The sequence below is a fragment of the Barbatula barbatula genome (assembly GCF_947034865.1).
Source record: "Barbatula barbatula genome assembly, chromosome: 18".
Classification (NCBI taxonomy): domain Eukaryota; kingdom Metazoa; phylum Chordata; class Actinopteri; order Cypriniformes; family Nemacheilidae; genus Barbatula; species Barbatula barbatula.
This window is the reverse complement of record NC_136781.1, coordinates 11,856,460-11,875,149: the sequence shown is the minus strand read 5'-3', so window position 1 is coordinate 11,875,149 and position 18,690 is coordinate 11,856,460. Positions and strand designations below refer to the sequence as shown.

The 18,690-nt window shown below is 39.7% G+C and overlaps 1 protein-coding gene across 2 annotated transcripts in view; it reads left to right on the top strand.

Annotated features, from left to right (window-relative positions):
* The window catches only part of tenm2a (teneurin transmembrane protein 2a), a gene marked incomplete at its 5' end in the record, with an annotated part of 196,256 nt that overhangs the window by 158,007 nt on the left and 19,559 nt on the right, over positions 1 to 18,690 (top strand). For both annotated transcript variants that reach the window (XM_079480154.1, XM_079480153.1), the window contains 7 exons: positions 4,487 to 4,692; positions 4,910 to 5,105; positions 6,236 to 6,337; positions 8,048 to 8,242; positions 10,543 to 10,743; positions 10,836 to 11,021; positions 17,892 to 18,038. In XM_079480154.1, coding sequence (XP_079336280.1) covers positions 4,487 to 4,692; positions 4,910 to 5,105; positions 6,236 to 6,337; positions 8,048 to 8,242; positions 10,543 to 10,743; positions 10,836 to 11,021; positions 17,892 to 18,038 — 1,233 coding nt within the window. The remainder of the gene's footprint in view (positions 1 to 4,486; positions 4,693 to 4,909; positions 5,106 to 6,235; positions 6,338 to 8,047; positions 8,243 to 10,542; positions 10,744 to 10,835; positions 11,022 to 17,891; positions 18,039 to 18,690) is intronic.

The window sequence follows — 18,690 nt, the reverse complement described above, 5'->3', positions numbered from 1 at the left end:
TTATTATGTGGCATTTTTGCCACATTAACTTTATTTGTGTAAAGTGTAATTGCAAGATTTAATAACTAATAGTTGTCTAAATCTTAACTCATCTTTTTGAGTTTCCATTTTGCAAGGTGTATTATTTATTGAGTTGTACTGACTCTTTTAGATGTTTGGCTTCCTCCGTAACACATTAAAGCACGCAATTCTCTGTAGAATTCAAATGGATCGTACAGATCATATCACCGTTGTTGCGATAGGAATGGCTAGCACATATCTGATAACTTCTCACGCTGCGAAGATAACGGCTCCAGGCTATATTTCAAATAGTATTGGGGATCTTAGCATGTGTCACATAAAAGCTCAGAATGCCAGATAGTTAGTTAATAATTCTACATATGTTTCCTTTTACCGTGTCATGCGGGGGGTTTTATTTGTCAGTTTGCCTCAGGAATCTACGCCCTTTGGAGGAAAATACACGTATAGCCTTTACCAACATCAGAGAGATGTAGATTTCAGCAGCAACAAAGGAAGTTAAAAGGAGCACATGCTATATCTGGTTTGGGGTTGATGAATGGGTACTTGAGCTGCTATACTGCACATTTGGGTATTTCATGCATACCCAAGAAACAGTAAGAGTGATTGTAATATATTCTGAGCAGTTCAATCCCTGCTGAAATCACACCCGGTACAAATCTAATCTCACAGAATTAGCACCTCCTCATAACCCACTGATAACATTGATGTCTCCAGACACACCAGTAAGGATCAAATCAAACTCTTGAACATTGCAAGCACACATTCTCAGATTCACATGCCATCTTTTGTCCATTCAACCATCTCGTTTCCATCTCGCACACTTACGGATTCACAGGGAGTGGCCTACAATTAAATCCTATACCGCAAAGTCTCATCCAGTCTATTTGAACCATTTTCCTCATTGCTGTATTGGAATATCTTCCTCTGTGATTACATGTAGATTATATGTAGTGATAGTTTTCTGTGTTTGTGGGTGTGTGTCGGTACTTGGGAAAGATTGTGGGTTTTGAAAATGCTGTTCAGCTCAAGTGCTTCCATCTCAAACCCTCGGCAAGGTCATTTCAGCATCCTTTCCTTCCAGCTACAACTGGGGCATCATTTATAAAATGTTGAATAGAAATCGTCATTAATTTGATTTGCGATCGTTTCTTAAAGTGCGTACGTGTGATTCATAGATCAAACGTGCGCACAGAAAACGTGTGTACGCCTCTCAATCAGATGTGAAATCTATAAATCGCAAATGATCGTGGAACCACCCACAGCTTAACAGTTTCAGATCTCCACCTTTTGATGATGTCTAAATATTGTCATTGATATGTAAAAGAGCGTCAACATCCAAATTCTATACAAGCGGCAGGAATGGCTTATACGTCTTCTCAGACCTTGACGTGGTGCTAAACCATTTTTATAAAAATGAACGTTGCCGTGGATTTTTCCGTTCACATGCTTTACGATCAAATCTCTGCCTACGCACGTTTTATGAATGAGGCCCCTGCTCTCTTTCTCATCTATAAACACATCATTTATTCCAAATAACTGTAAGATTTCATTAATCATATGCCGACATGCCACAATAAGGCATACATACAGATAATAAGAGTCGTATTATGCCGTGTCTGGTTGTTTCATTTTTCCCCGTCATCCCAGAGTCTTTGTGTCTCTGTTGTTATTGTTCGCCATTGTGTTGAGACGCTCTTATCTGAGCTTTTGTGGTGTGATTTGTTGGTCCGATCTGTGAAAGGATTTGGTGTGTTTCTCCCCGCCACTCGCGTTAGCTTATGATTGGCTCAGTCGGATTCTCTTTTAGTACTTGATGCTGTGGTTAGACACTCAAATTCATGTGCCCTCTATCTCCACATTGTGTTTCCACACGCGAAATAAAGCCGAACTGTTGCTTCAGCACAAGTCTGATCGCTCGCTCCCCTAGGAAATTCTTATCCGCCCTCCATTCGTAGTTTCTCTTCTTCTTGGCCGGACTGTTTTGTATTAATGAGAGTAGCTATTTCATCTCCTGTTGCTGCTGCTCCGTCCTGATTGTGTTTTCATTGTTCTTTATAGCCTCACCATTTTTCACAGCTTTTCTCCGTCGAGCTGCGGTCTCCAGTGTAGATCTGACCTGATTATATGGAGCTGTGTGTTCACGTGTGTGTATGTGAATCTGTTGCTCGCCACCTCCATTTACACCCGGCCGTCGCCTCCAGCTATGAGTAAGAGATAGGGAGAAGTTAAAAAGAACGGACGAATGAGAGACAGGAACCATGGATTTTCTGTTAAATGAAAAGTGGATAACAGCTTGTGTGATTATGTTGGTAAACAGGATGGTGGTGTTGACATGCGGTATGAGCCGGAGCCCGAGGGTGGAGAATACACAAAATCTCACAATAGAAGAGATTTGTCTAAAAAACCTTTAGTTTGAGAGACCATAAACAGCAGAGAGAGAGGGAGAAGAGTGGGGAAAGTATAAAATCAACAGGTTTTCTACACTATTCAAAATGAACATTCTTCAGATTGCAATGGTCCTAATGTTACATTACAGACTTCGGTCTTACTAGATGCTTCATTAATTTTGATGTCAATGAAAACATGACTGTAAGGTGTATACTCTCAAAATGTTTGGTTATTTTTAACCCAGCATTGGGTCAAAATGACTAATCCCCTTGGATTGTAAATTGCCCCATGCTGTGTTGTTTCAACCCATAATGTTGGGTTGGTTTAACCTATTGTTGGGTCAAATTTAGCAATTTTCTGTTTTTTTTTAACCCAACGGTTGGGTTTGTTCCTTTTTCACCCAATGTCGGTTTGAAAACAACCCAGCCTTAGTCAGACGGTCCATTGAGTTTGTACCGTTGTGTAGCCTGGTGTGGATGGTCCAGTTGATGAAACAGTGAATGTGCTTACATGCACAAAATAAATGGATATCTATCAAAAATCAGGTTGAAAAGAAATCCTGTTTTCACGTGTTTACATGCATTGTAATAAACCGGCTACGCAGAAAACCGAAGTTTGGGACTTGCCGGGTTTCTCACATGCAGTGACGTCATCGTCGATAGTCTGTTTAGTAATTAAAAATGCAACGGGAAAACAGTCAGATGTTGTATTTTTATATCTCCTCTCATGTCCGCAGTACCTGCATATGCAACAATAGTTCTTCATTTCGACGTTTCTCAATCAACAGCATGATACGAGAGCGGACTTTTATACGTTATTTGACTGTTTCTTCCATTTGGGACTTTTATAACTGCGCTTTCAGACATGCGCGCAGAAACAAAACTGAGAGAAAACCGGTAAAGGCGTTAACATGCAGCGCGAGTAATAGGCAAAAAACTACCTCTGCCGTTTGGTTTTTGCTTAAGCCGTTTATGACCTTTCCTCGATAAAAAAAAGAAAAAGAAAACGTTTTACGCGTTTACTTGACCTTACATATGTCAGCTTATTAAGCATAATCGGCGTAAGACTGTGCATTTAAACGTGCTCATTGAAAAAAAATCTTGATATTGTACATCTATTTCTCACAGTGTGATTTAATTATGAGTCATATTAAACATGGCATCCACTTAAAGATACTTGTTTTTTTAGAAAGCATATTGGTTTCTGGGGTTTCTAAAGCACAAGCGTTTAACTAGTTTTCTAAAGAACTATATTAAAAAGTCAGATTATCAGAATTATAATTTTGGTGTCAACATAAAATCAGTATTCACCATGTTTACTATTGTAGTCGTATTGACCCTGATTGTGTTTTGTCTTGTCATGCATTATTGAAAAAATAAATGTTTGTCTTTCTAATCTGTCATCAAAACATGGTATTTCACGTCTTTTTTGGTAATATGACCAATTCCACTTACATTTTTAACCTTTCTCAAAGTATCCGAGACTTTTCAGACCTTATGATCTATTCAATTCCCAGTGTATAAAATGTAATCATATTGAATGTTTTTATAAAACATCTGATTACGTTGTAAGTCTCACTGGATAAACTTTAATACCAAAAAGGTGTGGCTTCTTAGGCCTCAAACACATTTAAACATTAAAGACATGTGTTCCAGCAGAGCTCAGCTTTTTCCACCCTGACACTGAACAAACCACCATTAACTTTTCATCTTTCTATCGTATTCTTCAGTTCTTTCACTGGCCGCATTGTAAAAGCACACTCAGATATTCAACAAAGAAAACCTTATTCTCTCTCTTTCTCTGGGTCTCTCCTGTCTGCCGTGATATGCTCTCGGCTTTCTTCACGCTAGATGGATATGGTGTGGTTATGGGCAAAAGGAAACAACATTCGTGTTTTTCGGCCTTCATCAGATGGCAGGCTACGATAAGTGTCACCCGGAGAGAAAGCATATTTGCGCTGCCTCCTTTTGTTTTCTATTTTCAAAGCGACTACTTCTGAATATATAAAAAGGGCCAGTTGAAACACAGCGGAGGTGAGAGATTGATTTTTGGTCTCTTGCTTTTCTCTCTTTTTCAGGACCCTGGGCAGCTCGCAACAGCAGCATAGATACGGGAAGTTTGGAGGTGGGCAGACGCGTGACCCAGGAGGTGCCACCGGGGGTGTTTTGGAGGTCTCTGCTGCATCTCAACCAGCCTCAGTTTCTCAAGTTCAACATCTCCTTGGGCAAGGATGCCCTGTTTGGGGTATACATCCGTAAAGGACTGCCTCCATCCCATGCACAGGTGCGTGCACCAGCCCCATTTAGAGAGAGCCCGCTCTGTGAAGTTCTTTTAGCAAAATCCTCTTTCATCACAAGCGTGGATCAATCACTCATTGCAAATACATTTTAGAAGTCAGCAGGTGTTCAATAAAATCATTTTAGAGCTTCAAAGCGGTGTTTGATATACATGATCAATTACTGTAAAAAAATGTTCTCTTTCTATGTATCTCTTTCTGAAGTATGACTATATGGAGCGTCTGGACGGAAAGGAGAAATGGAGTGTGGTGGAGTCTCCCCGTGAGAGGCGCAGTATTCAGACTGTGGTTCTGAATGAAGCGATATTTGTGCAGTATCTGGACCCTGGCACATGGCATCTGGCTTTTTACAACGATGGCAAGGAGAAGGAATCAGTCTCTTTTAGCACAGCTGTACTGGGTCAGTTGCTCATATTCACAATGCTTATTCCCGACTTAAAGGGAAAGTTCACCCAAAATAGATTTTTTCGTCATCTACTCATCCTCGTGTCATTCCAAACCTGTATGTCTTGATTTCATCTGCATACTACAAAAAAAGATATTTTAAAGAACGCCTTAGCCCCCATTGACTTCTATTCTATGGACACAAACCACAGAGACATTTCTCAAAATATCATATTTTGTGTTGTACATAAGAAAGAGTCACATGCAGATTTTGAACTTGAGGGTGAATAAATAATGTCAGAATTTTGGATTGAATATTTGTCCATTTGCTTTCATACCCACTTACTGTATTACTGAGGCGTATTTTTATACCGAGCGCAAAGCTACTATAAATTCAGATGCATAACATTTAGGAATAAATACAGTACCTGAATACTTCAAAGTAGGGAGACTACTGTGGTTTGAGACATTCATAAAGCATCTTAATGCTAAACGTCCTATCCAAAGCTATCTTTACACTACATCAATGCAATTTTGCATCTACTGTAAGATGGAGATATACAGTTTTTGTGCACAAAGGTGGTATAAATATGTTTACACAGATTTCAAATTGCACATTCAAATATTGCATACAGTTCTATGTTCATTAGTTCTTTAAAAACACAAAACAATAACGTGTTAATTGCCTGTATAGAATATACATGAACACTTTTTACCAGTCAGCATGAATGAAATAATGAAATGAAGGATATCTAATAATACTAAACTATTTAAAATCATATGATTATCCCCTTGAAATGAATGAAGCACCTTTTGGCTTTGTTCTATGAATATTCAGATGCATGAATTCTAGGAATAAGTGGTGGCTCACCAATTAACCTTGTGCTAATCTACTGTGATATGGCCTAGTTTTACTGCCGTGATAATACTCATGGCTAATGAAATGACGTGTGACGCTGTTTGAATTGGTTGTATCAATAATGACCAGAGCCTGCAGGCTTCCCGCAGAGAAACCGAGAGACATCGAGAAAGGCGACAGCGGATGAGATAACATGAGAGTTTGTTTCTCTGACGGTTGGTGTGGTGGTTATAGCTGTCATTACCATCAAAGTGGCCTTTTTTAGAAATGTTTCGTTTCTTTCACAGACTCTGTGCAGGAGTGTCCCAGAAACTGTCATGGTAACGGAGAGTGTGTGTCAGGAGTGTGTCACTGTTTCCCTGGTTTCCATGGAATGGACTGTTCGAAAGGTACGAGACACGCCAATTACACCCCAGTCTCTGTTATACAGTGAGAGAGAGAGAAAGAGAGCTTCACTGCTGGAAAACAACTTTAACTTGACTAAACTGGTCTTGTCTGCCTGGTCTGTTTGCTGGTTTAGGAAGGGTCACTTTGACTTATTAGTTGGCTTTTACCCGAATGGAGCTAGACCAGTGTAAACCAGTTAAACTGCGTAGACGGGGTTAGGTTTAAGGAAACAAAAAAAATGTGACACTGGACAACAAAACCAGTTATAATGGTCAATTTTTCCAAATTGAGATTTATGCATCATTTGAAAGCTGAATAAATAAGCTTTACGTTGATGTGTGGTTTGTTAGGATACGACAATATTTTTCCGAGATCTGAAATTTGAGGGTGCAAAAAAAGTCAGGCCGAAAAAACAGTTTTAACACTTTCGTTTGGCTTACTGCTGTAATGTTGTTGTGAAGTAAAAACAGAAGTTCTGAGTATTACATAGATTGCAAACTTGAGAGGGTAATTCCCAAAGAGCGGGCTATGAGTGAAGTTTGTAGACGTGTTTCTGGACATTTTTGTTCCCGATTTTGCTGCATCAATATATATATATATATATATATATATATACATCGACAAATAAAGTTTGGATATATTTACAGTAAGAAATTGTATTTACCTTTACTTAATCTCCTAATGATTTTTGGCATAAAAGAAAATTCAATCATTTGAGTACAGACAGGTCAAAGACATCAGGGGAAAAAACACATGTGCAGCGGTGGGATTCTAAAAGCTGAACGCATCAAAGATGTGTGTTAATCACACAGTCCCATGGCTCTTATAGCCCAAGAGTCCAGATACCCACTGGACCAGTGTGTGTGTGTGTCTGACCTAGCTCTACATTCAGGGACAAACTGATGAAAGCATTTGCAACATTTTTCAAACAGCTTGTGTTCGAACTAAAAAATATTTTGATATAATCTTATTATAACTCAATGAATTTGTACGCACCTTCATTTACACATTCTTGTTGTGAAGGAATTGTAGTTTTATGTCTTATCAAGGGACTGTATAATTCAGATAGAATAATCGTGTGTTAGTGGCAGTCTCTCTTTCTCTCTCTCGCTCTTACTTTTTCTCTCCCTCTCCCATTTTCAGAGGCCTAAGGATGATGAATGACATCTCATACAAACCAATATCTCCCATTGTTCACCTGGGAAGCTTATGATTAATAGTTTCGTTACCTCGGTGTTAAATTACATTTTCTTCCATTACAGTTTTCTCCAACCTATCACAGCTGTCCACTATTCTGACCCTGTGGGTTAGATTTTGACTACATTACAGGGACCCATGCATAGCATGTAGTGGTCGAATACATATAATCTTTTAATGCCATTTTTGTGTATCACATGCAAATGTAAGCAGCTCATACAGAACTAGCAACATCCACAGTATAAAAAAGTACACAGGCATGTTTGTAAATTGTGTTCGTTTGGGATTTATTGTTATCATATGCCGTATTTGGAGCAATGGAAAGCAGGACCATATATTTATATTGTTTATCTTCTATGTAAACACCACGGTACATGATTAAGGCAATTCCTATGTTGGCTACTTTATGATAAATAGCTCCTAATGACTTAAATGATTTCAGTAAAGATTCCCAAACTCAGAAATTACAATCTCTCCTCTGTATTTTATTTCTCTTCTCTCTGTTTTCTCTGAAGCGGCGTGTCCGGTGCTCTGCAGTGGAAACGGTCAGTATGATAAGGGATCGTGTATCTGCTATAGTGGATGGAAAGGTCCAGAATGTGACGTTCCCGTCAGCCAGTGCATCGACCCACAGTGTGGTGGTCACGGCACGTGCACAGAGGGCACGTGTGTCTGCTCTCTGGGCTACAAAGGAGAGGCCTGCGCTGAGGGTGAGTGTGTGTGACAGTGTAGCTTTGTGTAGACATTCTCGATGGTTTAATAATACCCTATGTGGGTGTAATTGCTATAATTTGTCCCTGGGGCTATTTACTGTACAAACACAAACAAACACATATTTAAATTGTTGATTGTTGGGATGAAGTGTAAGTCTTTAAGTCTTGGCCTGCATTTTATAGGAATGATAGTTGCCCTAGCAGGCTGGTTAGTGACTGTTATACAAATGTGACCCTGGACAACAAAACCAGTTTTATTGGTACACTTTTCGAAATTGAGATTTTTACATCAACGGAAAGCTGAATAATTAAAGCTTTTTATTGATATATGGGTTGTTAGGATAGGACAATATCTGGTGGAAAAATTTATAATTTTGACCCACACAATACTAAAAATGTTCCTGTGCTACTTAAGACCAGGGTCACAAATTTAAGATCCAGGGTATCAGATTTTCAGACATTGTTTTGTTGTGTGTGGGTTGTGCATGGTCTGTACAAATAATAGTAAATAATAATCCCAGTGCATATAAAATAGTATGGTAAAATAAGATTAAGATAATACGATAAAAGCACTTATAAACAATATACAGTAAATGTTTACGACATCAACAGTGAAAATAATCTGTATGCAAAAATCTTTTTATTATGTGCAAATTCTATTGCAGTAATATAAACGTCAACATTTACTGGAGCATAATTACATGGCTTGTAATGCGCCTGTTTAAGCATTAATAATCGTGCTTACAAAACGTGAAATACTTTCTATAATTAAATTGTCAGGACTTTTCGTCTGGAAATGATTTGCTTGCATGCAAACTTTTGAATTCAATGTAAAACAGAACGCCGGTGTTTTTACATCACTTAAAAGATCCGTACGGGAGTATTAGTGAAGCGGAACATGTGTGTCTTTCATTCAGGCTGTCTCCCCATTCTCTAGTCGGACTTAATAGCCTTCCACAAAAACTCCTCACAGATAAGAGGAATGGCTGGAAAATATATTGATTCAAGTGTTGAGAACAATGGCTTCAACTTTGAATTATTTTCTGTGTTCTGTAAAGTTCAGCAGCTCTCAGGTAAGAAAGTGATTGACGGTGAGGGAGACAGGGGAAACCCAGAAGAAGGGAGGAGACAGAAAAAGATAAAGACAGAAGACAAATGCTGAAGGCAAAGAGAACACAAAGATAGAAACAGCAGACAAACATAAAAATAAGTTAAAGGAAAGCAGAGTTTTAGAAAGACTCGTCATAACAGAGAGAAATTGGCAGAGATAAAAGAATGAGCTGCAGTGACAGCTAAGCAAACAATCAAATCGAACAAACTCTTTGCATATCAATTTTGTCTTCCTCTAATTCATAGTCTTAAATTCGCCATCTAGTCCCATAATAAAGTTTAGATAGATATTTAGAAATAGTTCACACAAAAATAATAATATAAAAATGGCTTTTGTGTTTAGGTTTAGAATTTAGGTTATTTTTTACATACAGTCATAACATAAAATACACATGGGGCCACAAGAAGCCCTGAGAGTCAATTGAGAGACCCCTCCATGACACAAAACGTGTGTGTTAAAAGAGAAAGAGCATTTAAGTAGTTTTTAGAGTCAAGCCGTATCATAACACAAGGTCAGCACTTCTGCATTTTTCATTTTTTCATGCCGTTCTACCATTTTTCAAATCAGATATTCATCACAGCAGAGTCACTCAAACAATTTACCTGAAGTGCCGGTGACACAAAAATCAATATCTGTGACGTGCCGTTTCTGCAGCATAAACAGAAGTTGACGCAAATGACTTTATGTGCGTGAGGGGAAGGGGTCTGACGGCTCTGGCCGATGGTGACTGAGAGAGGGTGTCAGGCGGGACGCCTCAGGGCCGAGTAATTTGTCAAATGGCTTTCTCGCGCTTTCCCGGGCCAGATCTCTCCTTCACACGGCGGTCAATATCAATTTTTTCGAGGCGTCCCGGAACATGCGGGGGAACGGGTCAAAAAAGAGAAGACCGGTGGAAGGGGCAGGCAGAGAGAGATGCTGAGAAAATGAGGGGGGTGGGTGGTTGACAGGTGAGTGTGAAAGGCTCTAGACAGGAAGCTGCCATTCTCACTCTACCAAGTGGGATATTGATTTGTTATGTGCAGATGAAAGATAGTATGTGCTTGTGCTTGGCTTTTTTTAATCATTCTACACACAGTAACAGTATGAATCTGTGTATCTTTTTTAGCTGTTACATCTACGCAAATATGTGTCTTTATTAATTATATTCATAACAAAAAATCCATTAAACATGACTTCTTGTCTACAGTTGACTGCCTGGATCCGACCTGCTCCAATAACGGGATCTGTGTGAATGGAGAGTGCCACTGTAAGCCGGGCTGGGGCGGACCCAACTGTGAGCTGCCCAGAGCTCAGTGCCCGGATCAGTGCCACGGTCATGGGGCTTTTATCCCGGACACGGGCCTATGTAGCTGTGACCCCAACTGGATGGGCCCTGACTGTTCTGTTGGTCAGTCTGCACGATAATCTGAATCACTGGAATACAACAATTCTTTTGTAATACCTTGTATTTATTCACATGTGCTTTGCTCTCTCTTTCAGAGGTGTGCTCGGTCGATTGCGGGACGCATGGTGTGTGCATGGGCGGTTCGTGCCGTTGTGAGGAGGGATGGACGGGAGCAGCGTGCGACCAGCGCGTGTGTAACCCGCTCTGCGTGAAGCACGGCAGCTGTAAGGAAGGAAAGTGCGAGTGCGAGCAGGGCTGGAACGGAGAACACTGCACCATCGGTAGGCAAACACCCAACCTGGATCCAGGCACTGATCTTTTCCTTCCCCATACATCTGCCATTACACCAAATGCATCGGCAATGTGCCTGCTCTGCCTCTAATGCTCTCATAAACGTTATACTGTAGAGTCACTTATATCTGTGTCTTAGAGCGGACATGTTTCTGAAACCAGTAATGTCTTTAAGTACCCCTGTGATCGATAACTTTAACCCTTAAAACTTATCGTTGACAATCAAAATAACATATTAAAACTCTAAGGCAGTGCAGTGATTATTTTATTCAGAATCTATGCGCCGTCTTTTCATATTTATGCCTCAAACTGCTGATCTGTGGGGTCAAATGTGTTGATTTGATTGGTTACAGGTTTATGACATCGTTGTGTTTGGTAAACTGCAGTTTTATGAAGAACCGGAGCCATTGAGAGAGAGTCCCGAGAATGGCAGTTACATATTTTTGCGCGTCACATGATTCATGGAGCCTTAAGATAGTTTGAGGAAGTTATGTCTTTATTTCTTTAATGTTTTTTTCCTTAAACGACGTACGTCTTTAAATGTGTGAAACGTTGGCCTAAGTTGGTCTCTTAAACAGCAGCTCCATGCCTTACTATTAACTTCCGGGAACTATTGAGATGCTCCATGAACCGCCATTGCCGACTCTCTCAACGGCTCTGCTAAAACCATCAATTAAAAAAAGGCATCTGAGCATCTATCGCTGACCCACAAAATCCATGGACCGACAACCGTGAAGTAAATGCGAGTGAGGTTGTCCCGAGAGGAACGCTGACTTTTTCCGGCAAATGGAAAGCACATAGGGTTCAGCCTGTATGTATCCAACACACCAAAGCATACCCGAGTAGAGCCAGCCACAAACCCCCTTAAAGTCATGTGACATGCATGCTGCCATCTTTACTGACAGGAAATAATGCAAGTCCAGCCCTCCACAAATACAATAAATATACATTCAAACACACAGTATTTAACTTCGTCAGAATAGACTGAAAAATTTTAAAAAGCCATCGAAAGTAAGAGATGCTTTCTGCCACCCCTCCTCCCGTAACCCCCAACCACACTCATCCCAGCATCGCTGTTTAGGAAAGCGTAGGAGATGATGATGTCAGATGCCACAAACAGGTATGAGGACAAATGTGTGTGTGGGGGGGGGGTTATTGAGCTGATCCAGTGAGCAGATTGAGAACAGACTTAGTCGCGTTTGATCATGCCTCTGACGGCGACGGCAGGTGTGTGGGATGCTGGGTTATGAACAGTTCTCGTGAAGGAGAGGCAGCTGATTAAAGTGGAGAGGTCTTCATCCTGCAAAGTCACACATCTGTTCGGCCTTGAGTTCTCCCTCTCAAAAATCGACTCAGAAGCTGAGTTTTCTTGTCTCTCGTCATCTGTGATTGTGCGTGTCTGTGTGAGCATGTTTGTCTGTCTGTCACTCCAAAGATAACACACGACAAAGACTATGGCAGGCTAAAAGAGCTCTGCCTTTAATCCTTTTCCCGATGTACGCCAAGACAGGAAGTCTGTATGGTTATGGTCATCTAACCCTTTCTGTAGACAGTAACGCATCTTTTTAAGCTTTCATCTTTGGTTGCTCAGAAGTTTTCTGTTTTAATGTTACTGGTTCAAATGAAGCAAAAACTGCCAAGATATATTAATGTGTCTGTATGTTGTGACACCTTTTTTGTTCCCTCTGCATGTCCTCTCTGATGCAGACTTATGGGATGGGAGTATTGAAGGTATTGTACCTCGTCGTACTGTGACTAGTGCTAGCTGCACTTTAGTCTGGTTGTGAGCAATCCCCCTGATAGCTTGGCTGCATAGAGACTGTGTGCTTCTGTTCGTAGAGTAGCCGTGGTGGAGTAGAATGTCATGCTGAGTAGATTCATAGTGCTAGTCTGTGTTTTATCTGTGTTGAGTATTCTTGTTGTCAGATGTCTCTCTAACTAGAACTGCACCAAGATGTCGGATATCTGTGCCACCTGGCAATTTGGTACCCCAACCTGGAACCATTTGAATACGAGCCCAAATATATAAGCCTCTATTAATAATAAGAGTATCAATGTGTTCATACAGGATTATTAATAGTTTTCACTCAATTTTTACAGTTGTGTCCAAATCTTAATGGAAAAATTGATGGAAGCATCGAGTCAACAAATTGATCCTTTTACCTGTGATGATATCTGTGTTTGTATGAAAAAATGCTGCAGATGAACAGAATACTGTATTTATGTGCACAGGGCCTGGGCTGGAATTTGTTTCTGCCATTTATTGCCATAGAACAATAGCACCATAACCTTATTATAGACACAATCCACCTGGAGCAATTTGAGGTTAAGTGCCGCGCTCAAGGGCACAATGCCGATGACTCTTGACCGGCTCTTAGCAGGGATTGGAACCTTAAAACCTCCAGTTAATAGCCTTGAGCTTTAACCATTACAATATACCACCCCAATTCCCATAAACTGCTCATGGAAAGCAGTAAAAGGCTGAGGCAAGTATGTGAGTATAAGTATGATGAGAATGCATGCCAGGCTGCAGTTTCAGCTAAACCTCAAAGACTGTCTGTGTCACGGAGGCACATCATCTTATTCCATTTCCCTCAAGTCTGCCTCAGACAAAATGGCTAAAAAGAGGACAATGCAGAGGGGAGACAAAGATCACATTAGATTTTAAACACGAGTATTTATTTTTCATTTAACATTATTTCATTTTATACTTTTTATAACCAAGGGTATTGATACATTTATTATTATTTTATCATTTTTAACCAAAGTTATTGATTTATTTAGCATTATTATTATTATTATTTTATTTTTAAATATAGGGTATCTATTTATCTTTTAACAAATGGTATTTATTTATTTTATATTATTCTTTTATTATTTTTAACCAATGCCGTTTATTTGTTTAACATTATTACGTTTAATTAATTTTAATGTTTATTATGTTTTATTTATTTTTAAGGGGACACCAGTGGTAGTTCGAGATAACTTTGTGACCCAAGAAAAAGTATGCACATAATAAATTATTTAGTATGCAAGTTCTTTTTTTCTGTGATAATGTGCAAAAACATCAAGCTCCTTTTGTGTTCCAAAAGTGGGCATCAAAGGCATGGAAGTTTAAAATAACATGAGGGTCCGTAGACAACATGTAATTGTTAAGCAAATAATAAACAAAGTCAAAGTTACATTTTTAAGAACAAACGTATAAATGTTAACATGTGTATGTATAATTTATACCAAAGCAATTTTACACACTGTTTGTACCCAAAATAATAATGTATGTCAAAAGATACACGTTTTTGGAAGTTGCATTTAAAACCCACTTGTGCACCGTGTGAATGGGCAAAACGTCTTAGGGACATGGGTCATTACTGTTAGTAAAAGGGATCAAGAGAGAGTCGATCCTGAGATAAATGTGAAATTTCATGAGCCGTTGGTGCAGACTGAAAGGGTCAGGAGGAACGAGTTGCGTTTTTACTGCGCATATTTTGGCACACTGGGCGCGTGCCACAGGAGGCATGGTAATGACTTTGTCTCACTACCCGTGTGAGCTCCATTAGGTTGAATACAATGGCGGGCTTGAGTTCGTGGGGGAAGCGGTATTGACAAGTTGGACTGTAGTGTTCACAGTGATCACATGTCTGTGCAGGGAATCAAACCATAGCTGCATTCAAATCAAATTTACACTTTGAATCTTCAATTGGTTCAAAATGACTCCAAGTGAATGTTTGCTGGATGCATTGACTTTGTATGCTAGTGTATCTTGGGTGGATGTGGGGTGCACTTGATCAAACGCATGATTGGCTTCTGAGTGGAAACTACGCCCACCCTGACTGAAAAAGCATACAAGACAAATGCAACAAAAGCTTTGAATGCAGAAAAAGTTTTTTGAAAGTGATTCAATCTTGTACCTCCCTTATGAATAAAAGCATCTAAAGAAATCAACAATAATCAATGATGTATACAAAATATTTATTGGCTTCAACTCTGGTATTTCTTTCACTCTTCGGGTCTCAGAGAGAAAAGAGAATTTTGTGCATGTATAGTTTCTTAAAGTAAAAATTATCTGCTGTCACATGGGAATGCTAGGATGTTAAAATAGGACGTTATATGACTTACTAGTAGTATGTGGAACATTGGAGCTGAGGAAAGCCCAGACAGAGGGCGTTTTATAGGTGTTCTCCCTCTGTGGGATTTCAGCTGGCTCTTCCTAAAGCGAGTTTGCAGGATTTATGAATCTAACCTTTATTTTATGACCTTTAAAGGCGAGAGGGCTTCAGGTCGGTGGATTGGAGAGTTAGGTGGAGGATTGCCTTTTTCTTTTACACATTCTGTCTCTCCTAATACCTCATTTTAAGATACCAATCATTGTCTTTCTTTCCTTCCTTCCTTCCGTCTGTCCTTCTTTCTTTCCGTCTTTGCATATATTTTCTCTTCACCAATCCATCTGTCTCTTTCTATCCATATCTCTATCCATCTCTGTTGCTATATGCAGTGTGCTCCTTTCTCCATCTCACCTTTGGCATCTCTCTCTCTCTTACCGTGTGTGCTGACCCATAACTCAAGGCAATCTCAGGTCCCTTTTAAGTAGATTACAATAGAGTCAACCTGCATTACTTTAGCCAGGTTCCTTAATAGTTTGTGAAATACCACTTTATTCTGGTTAGTGTGCTGAGAATCGACTGGCCTTTGGCGTGAGAGAGCGGACGCTCTCGCTGCTGCCCAATGAGGAAGATCAATGATCAAAATAGATTTTGTTCTCCTGGTGTTTCAAGTATCCGGCCCCTTAAAATGGCAGATTTATTTAAAAGGCAATCATTGCTAAGTGACTTTTCTCTCGGCTCAATAGTGCGTGACAATCGATGCATAACAGGTTGTTAATGTGGCATCTGAAGGACCCCAGACATTGAGAATTACATTAATTATAGCAACATTTAATTTGAGAAACAGTGGCTCACTGCGTCCCAGTGCTCGCAGGGTTTTCACACCTCTCTGATGGAGGCCGTTCCATTTTCTCTCAGGAAGAATCATTTGAAGCATCACCTGCAATGGGTCAGCTGCCAATAACTCTCAAAAGGCTGTTTCCACGGTAACCATCAACTTAGGCTATGACACGCTTTTAAAAATGTGTTAACCGTTGGCGATTACGTTATGAGACATTAGTGAAGGTTTCTGATGACAAAGGGTAAGGTCACACTCACAGGAAAAAGACAGGAAGGGACCATGGCAAGAAGGTCACCATTTACGGTCACCGGTTCCGCCTCACTGGCCGTCAGTGATGATTTTAAACAGAACAGAAGTTGACTTCAAGGTAGGGCCATTAGCTCAGCAGGAAGCGAAATAACTGCTGCTGTCAAGAGTCCCCGCTGAGAGCTGCCGCCACGCACAGCGACTCTTCCGATTGTTCTGCGACTATGTAAATAGTCTTGAAATTGCTGGGAATATTGGCTAGTGAGCCTTTTCATCTCTCTTTTTGCATTTGTTTGGTAGTTTCGGTGTCTACCCCCACCCAAGAACTTCCTCAAAGAAATCACATCAGTCTTGTCTTGAAAGATCTTTCTCAAAACTGTTGTGACAAGGTTGTTTTCTGCTTCTGTCTTTCACGAAGGCTGTTTATCCCCCAACTGCATACATTAAACACCCCCACGCGCACGCATCACTCTGACAAACTGTGATACATTTACAAAAAGCACTTCTGTTTCTCGTTCAAAAGTGTCTTTTAGATGTGTATACCTCTACCTCTCTCTCACATGCTGTTTATACTCCAAGTTCGCTGGTTCTCTCTCGCACACACAGACCGAAGGAGGCGTCCTAATCGGATCTGCAGACTTCGGTCTCTCCTAACCGCATTCTTACATGAGAGAGCAGTGCTCTTTATCCAGCCAAATCAAATCAGTTACTGTAAATGAACAGCCTGAGAGTTGATTTGCTCTTAACAAATATCCCCTCATGAATGGATGAGTTCACATAAATTCATTTGCTACAAACAGTAGCTATCAGTGGACAATACTGTATGATCATTTCATTGCTCTCAGAGATTTGAGATGTGAATGTTGTTTTTTTACCCCATTGAGCGCATTGGAGGCAGGTGTGTGTGTGTGTGATTGTGTGCAATAATCTATGCCTATATAGTCATCGTGGCTAAAAGTCTGAAAGCAATTTAACAAGAGTTACATATTATTTGATTATTCATGTTCATTCTTGGCATTACAAAAGCTTATTGTGTCTGTTTATGTAAACATGTTTTGTCTTCTGTCTCAGAGCTGTTTGTACAGTATAGAAAAATACACTTTTTGCAAGGTTTTTCTTCCTTTTCAACATTAGGTTAGTGTATGTAGTCCGTGTATATAGTGTGTATTTATTTCCTATGGGATTTGGTTTGCGTTGCAAAATTTGGGACGAGCCAAAAACATACATTTCATGTAAATTGTTATTATTTTATGAATATATGGTACTTTATATATGTGTGCGTGTGTGCATGTACGTATGTGTACAGTGTGTTTATAGTGGAGTGCTATATATTAATGTTCAATAAGAAAAAGAAGAATTTATATGAATATGCCAACATGGTGCCTCTTCCACGTTTAACATTAGCTTAATGCAAACAATGATGACTAAAGTCATTGACAGTTAATTTGTCATAGATTAAAAATACATTTCAGTTAAATTCCTCTATAACGTTCAAATGTTGCAATCTTTGTATGCAACGCTTTAAACTGTTGAAATAATTTTGTATCTGGCTCTTATCAGACTTTTGGTTCTAATCATTAACAGAAGCGAATGGTTTGTTTGATGGATTCCTCTCTCGCTCACTCCTAAATCTGTCAGAGTTTCTGGAATCAGTGGTTTTTTGTTTTCTGCAGATGGCTGTCCTAACCGCTGTAATGGAAACGGCCAGTGTCTGCAGGGTCAGAATAGCTGGCACTGCGAGTGCAAAACTGGATGGAGAGGCACCGGCTGCAACGTTGCCATGGAGACTTCATGTGCTGACAATAAAGACAATGAAGGCGGTGAGATATTCTATCATCTACTTTGTGGGGACTTTGTTTGTGAAAAGGAAAAAACGAAAAGCCATAATATCTAATAGGTAATTGGCCTTTTCTACAATATTACCGTATTCATTCCAAAATACAAAGACCATTTCCGAACAGAATTCCTAAGATATTACATGCTTACCTGTAGTTGTTTCTGCATGTTAAACTGGGTTTTGAGACATGTTTTTTAGATCAAACAAATTACACACAGCAGTTTTACTGTTCCCCATATTTCAGCGAACGTGTGTTTGCATTTCACACTCTGATAGGGTTAGGATGGCACTCGAATACACCATTCTCACCCAAAGTGGCACAACATATTTCTGTCTGTATACTCCTGTCTAAGATTGTATAACTTGCATAATTTATAGCAATCAGTGTGAGTACGTTTCAGTTTAAATGTTTGAGTGTTATAGCTATTCTCAGAACATAACTAGAGCTGAACTGTTGGCTTTTTATCTGAAGCGATGAATGAAAAGGAAGCACGTCAGATGTTCTGCAGTAAGCGATTCTATTCAAGGGCCCAAGGTAAAAAAATAAAAAAGCACGTTTTGAACCCTACGGTAAATTAATAGTGGAAGAAAAGCTGAAATTCAGATCCACCCTCATTGTGTTCAAAATGTGTAAG